Source organism: Chiloscyllium plagiosum, chromosome 21 (genome assembly GCF_004010195.1).
Source record: "Chiloscyllium plagiosum isolate BGI_BamShark_2017 chromosome 21, ASM401019v2, whole genome shotgun sequence".
NCBI lineage: Eukaryota > Metazoa > Chordata > Chondrichthyes > Orectolobiformes > Hemiscylliidae > Chiloscyllium > Chiloscyllium plagiosum.
Genome location: NC_057730.1, coordinates 20,715,480 through 20,720,516, shown reverse-complemented (window position 1 = coordinate 20,720,516; position 5,037 = coordinate 20,715,480). Strand labels below are relative to the sequence as shown.

Genomic DNA, 5,037 nt, shown 5'->3' with positions numbered 1-5,037 from the left:
TGCGGTTGCAGGGGAAGGTGCCGGGAGTGGAGGTCGGGTTGGTGGGGGGTGTGGATGTGACGAGGGAGTCACGGAGGGAGTGGTCTTTACAGAATGCTGATAGGGGAGGGGAGGGAAATATATCCTTGGTGGTGGGGTCCGTTTGGAGGTGGCGGAAATGACGGCGGATGAAGCGCTGCACATGGAGATTGGTGGGGTGGTAGGTGAGGACCAGTGGGGTTCTGTCCTGGTGGCGGTTGGAGGGGCGGTGCTCAAGGGCAGAGGAGCGGGAAGTGGAAGAGATGCGGTGGAGGGCATCGTCGACCACTTCGGGGGGGAAATTTTCGTGCTTATGTTTAACATAATCACTAGAGTTTCTCCTGTACTGTTACCCCTGCATTCAGTATAAGTAAGTTGAGGGTAATTGAATGACACACTGAGTATACACAATCTTCATTCCAAACAGATGATTTTTGTTAATAGGTTGAACCTTTTCCTTGATCTAGATCAGATGTTAAACTGGGATTCTGACTGCCCCACTTTGAATTAACCATCTAACATCTTCATTCTGGTGTACAAATAGGAAGAGCTACTTTGTTGGATGCGTTGACTTTCGGGATAATGTGTTAAATTGAAGCCCAGTGTACCTTTTCAAGTGTATGTAGAAGATGCATGGCATCTCTTTGATCTAATATTCCCTCTATTTAATTGTGCGATGTTGATACATCTGAGAGGCAGAGTCAAGTTTTATATAAATGCATACCTCCCTTTGTAATTTCTTGTAGTATTGGACTGTGTTTGTTTCATTGTGTTACATTCAAGTTCAGATTAAAAGACTAAACAAAGCTCTGCTAGATCTGACCCACTAAAGGTTTACACAGAGGAACCCCTGTAAGATCAGTGTCATTGCCGAGTTCAAAGATGTTGCAATTTAATAAGACTTTCTCAGTGATGTTTTCAAGGATATTGCCTGTGAAATACCCCAGCTTTTACTGTGACCATCATTTGGTGTGTGCATAAAGTTTAAAGTTTCCTTTTCAATTCCATATGTCAGCCTTCAGTCAAGTGGATTAAAAAGAAAAAGTTCAACAAGAGAAAATGAACCGCCAAAGAAATGCAAGACTACCAGTAAGCCACCATTGGATGAGGATACAATGGTTGCCATGGCATTATCTGCATCTTTGATGGAACAGCAAAAACAGGAGGAGGAGAGGCAAAATGTAACCGTGCATGCTGATAACTTCAGCCTTGCCAAAATTATGGTAGCATCAGGTAATAGTTAAACTGTAGATCTTACTACTTGTTAGAGTGCAGGTTTAGTCTAGTCTATATTCACAGTTTGTGGGCCAGATCCCACACTCATCACCAGTTATGTTTGTGGTTCACTTGAATCATAAATAGAGTACGAGGTAGCTGCAGGATAAACTTGAACAAGGAGTACTTTATTGTGCATCCACTCAGCTCCACAGTCCCTCTACCTGCCACTTCTGGGTCACCTGACCCACTCTTCCAATGACATACATGTTCCTTCACTGTTGTTGGATCAAAATCCCTCCCTAAAGGCATGTGGGTCTATCTACAACACATAGACTGTAATGGTTCAAGTAAGCAGTTCACCGTCACCTTCTGAAGGGCAACTAGGGATGGGCAATAAATGCTGGCCAGCCAGCTCAGCCTGCGTCCAACACGTGAATTAAAAATAAGTTCTATATTGTTCAGTGACATTCCTTAGAGGTTCAAGTTTTGTAAATTTTGTTGTCGTTTCAATGTGTATTTTTCTGTTGTGTTAAGCCAGTTTTATCAATAAAATGAATGACAACTATCTCATCTCCATGTTGGACTTCTTTTTCCCGGTTTTAGATAAGAGATGTCGAAAGAAGCGGAAGGATGACCTTCCTCCATTGTTATTGGTCCAGGACCCTGAGATGGCATTCCAAAGGGTACAAAACAGTTTGGCAGCGCTGTTGTCTGAGGAAATGGAAATATCTAGCACCCCTCCATTACCAGCAAGCACTTTCTGCATAGGTGGAATACTGAGCCACGTCTGTCATGTATGTCCAGGGATAACTGAACAAGAAAGCCTGTGGTGTCGCAGTGCTTTGTATGGATCCAGTAATTGGGACTCTGCACTCTTTTATGCAGCTAACTTGGTTCCACCTATAACACCATGGAAACAGGTGAGGTGGGTTTGTGAAAGATACAAAATTCACGAGGGCTAATTTAAAGATAATTGCAATTTTATCAATTATGCAAATAACCCCCTGTGTGTGCATGCCTGCTATCTCTGTCTCATTATTTGTAAAAATTTCAAGAATTTTATAAGACTTGATTTTCTGACACTTCCTGGGAAGTGAGTTGGTTTCCTATGATCCAGGATCAGTATCTTAGATAATTTGCCCTTTCAGAGTCATGTGACTTTATTGATTAACGTTTACTCTAATAATTGCAATCTATTTTCTGGATTAATGAGAAGAACTTGTATTCTGTAAAATACTACAAGGTGCTGAAGTGATTTGTGCTGTTCTCCACACTGCTTTTAAGTTATTTACTTGCAATTAAATGAAAATATGCAGCAAACAAAAATTGCATGCTATTTAGGGCAATTTTAAAGATTATAATTAATTATTGCTAATCAGTTTTTTTTATAAACAAAGAACTGCTGCTGCTGGAGAAACAATCCAAAACAGAAATTGCTGCATAATCTCAGCAGGTTTGGCAGCATATTTAAAGGGAAAACTGTTCACATTTCAATTCCACGTTCTGACGAAGGATTACTTGACTTGCCGAGTTTCTCCAGCAATTTCTATTTTTGTTAATAAGTTTTGTTTTATGAAGTATACATACAAATGAAGTAGGAGTTTTATGGTGCAGTTGTATATCCCTAACTATAAGTGAGTAGGTCCAGGTTCAAGTATTGCCTGTCCTAGAGATGTCTCATGACATGTCCAAACAGATTGATATTTCTTTTAAGGAAATTATGTTTCTGCCCATCTTCAATTTACTATCACTTTTGTTAATGTCACTCAATAAGCTGAAGTACAGCAATTCTTTTATGCTTCTAAAAGAATCAGTAATGTTACAATGAACCAGATTATCAGTATACTAATTGATGCAATATTGATTTGTCATTACAATATAAAACACATCATTTTGCAGTTGTGAGGCATAATTTATTTAGCTAGCAGGGTTTAGAGACAATATTGTTACTGTATCAAATAGCATTGGGCTCCTGTGAACTAGACTTAGATGTGCACACTTAAACCATGGCCACAATCAGATTAGTACAGTTGTTCCCTCCCATACCTGTAGAGGATATGTTCCAAGACCTACCTCGGATAGGAGCAAACCCATTCATTTCAATGGGGAATGTATCTTCCCGGCAGCCTCCTGGTCACTGGTACTGGAATGTTCCATATAATATGTTCCAGCTGCGGTAAACCATAGAAAGTGATTCCCCGGATACGGGACTCGCGCTATACTTGAGATCAAATCTGTATTTTGTGGGCTTGCGTTGAAAGGAAGAGCCAGTAACAAAGAAAAATATATTTAGCTGATTGTGGCTCTGACAGCTCTTCAGTAGAATTGTCTAATTAATCCTGCTGCCCTGCTTTTTCCTTTCAATACTGTTGACAATTATTAATTGTACTCTGTGCTTTGTGGAAGGGACATGATCAAGAATATCTGGCTTATAATGAACAGATGTCATCTTCAGTGGTGCCCGACAGAGCCCTTGTAAGACCATCCTTAAAGTTGATCGATCAACATTCTGCTCCAGCTGATGTTGGAAGTAAGACTGAGACTGCAGATGTGTGCTTAGCTGGCAGTCAGCAGGATCGGACATTGTTTGACTTGATGGATTTAGCTGGTGAGGGAATGACATTGACACAGTGGAATTATGGGGTTAACCATGAACAAGACAATGAAATAACAGGAAGAAACAGTAAGTGGAAACTTAATACGACTGATTAGAGATCTGGACTTTTGTGTTCTGTGGATTGTTATAGAATAAATCTCTTTAAAAATCTCTATAGTGTTCAAGAATGTGGAAATTATGCAATATATTTCATTCATACAGGGAAGTAAGTACCTCAGGATAGGCTAACATTTTTATTATGGTAATTAGAGTCATAGAGTCATAGAGATGTACAGCATGGAAACAGACCCTTCGGTCCAACCCTTCCATGCCGACCAGATATCCCAACCCAATCTAGTCCCACCTGCCAGCACCCGGCCCATATCCCTCTAAACCCTTCCTATTCATATATCCATCCAAATGCCTCTTAAATGTTGCAATTGTACCAGCCTCCTCCACATCTTCTGGCAGCTCATTCCATACACGTACCACCCTCTGCGTGAAAAAGCTGCCCCATAGGTTTCTTTTATACCTTTCTCCTCTCACCCTAAACCTATGCCCTCTAGTTCTGGACTCCCCGACCCCAGGGAAAAGACTTTACCTATTTATCCTATCCATGCCCCTCATAATTTTGTAAACCTCTATAAGGTCTCCCCTCAGCCTCCGACGCACTAGGGAAAATAGCCCCAGCCTGTTCAGCCTCTCCATGTAGCTCAGATCCTCCAACCCTGGCCCTCTAGTCTGGACTCCCCGACCCCAGGGAAAAGACTTTACCTATTTATCCTATCCATGCCCCTCATAATTTTGTAAACCTCTATAAGGTCTCCCCTCAGCCTCCGACGCACTAGGGAAAATAGCCCCAGCCTGTTCAGCCTCTCCATGTAGCTCAGATCCTCCAACCCTGGCAACATCCTTGTAAATCTTTTCTGAACCCTTTCAAGTTTCACAACACCTTTCCGATAGGAAGGAGACCAGAATTGCACACAATATTCCAACAGTGGCCTAACCAGTGTCCTGTACAGCCGCAACATGACCTCCCAACTCCTGTACTCAATACTCTGACCAACAAAGGAAAGCATACCAAACGCCTTCTTCACTATCCTATCTACCTGCGACTCCACTTTCAAGGAGCTATGAACCTGCACTCCAAGGTCTCTTTGTTCAGCAACACTCCCTAGGACCTTACCATTAAGTGTATAAGTCCT

General features: G+C 41.6%; 1 protein-coding gene across 6 annotated transcripts in view; it reads left to right on the top strand.

Annotated features, from left to right (window-relative positions):
• The window catches only part of slx4 (SLX4 structure-specific endonuclease subunit homolog (S. cerevisiae)), a 32,335-nt gene that overhangs the window by 6,639 nt on the left and 20,659 nt on the right, over nucleotides 1-5,037 (top strand). For all 6 annotated transcript variants that reach the window (XM_043711441.1, XM_043711438.1, XM_043711439.1 and 3 more), the window contains 3 exons: nucleotides 1,034-1,251; nucleotides 1,840-2,156; nucleotides 3,643-3,919. In XM_043711441.1, coding sequence (XP_043567376.1) covers nucleotides 1,034-1,251; nucleotides 1,840-2,156; nucleotides 3,643-3,919 — 812 coding nt within the window. The remainder of the gene's footprint in view (nucleotides 1-1,033; nucleotides 1,252-1,839; nucleotides 2,157-3,642; nucleotides 3,920-5,037) is intronic.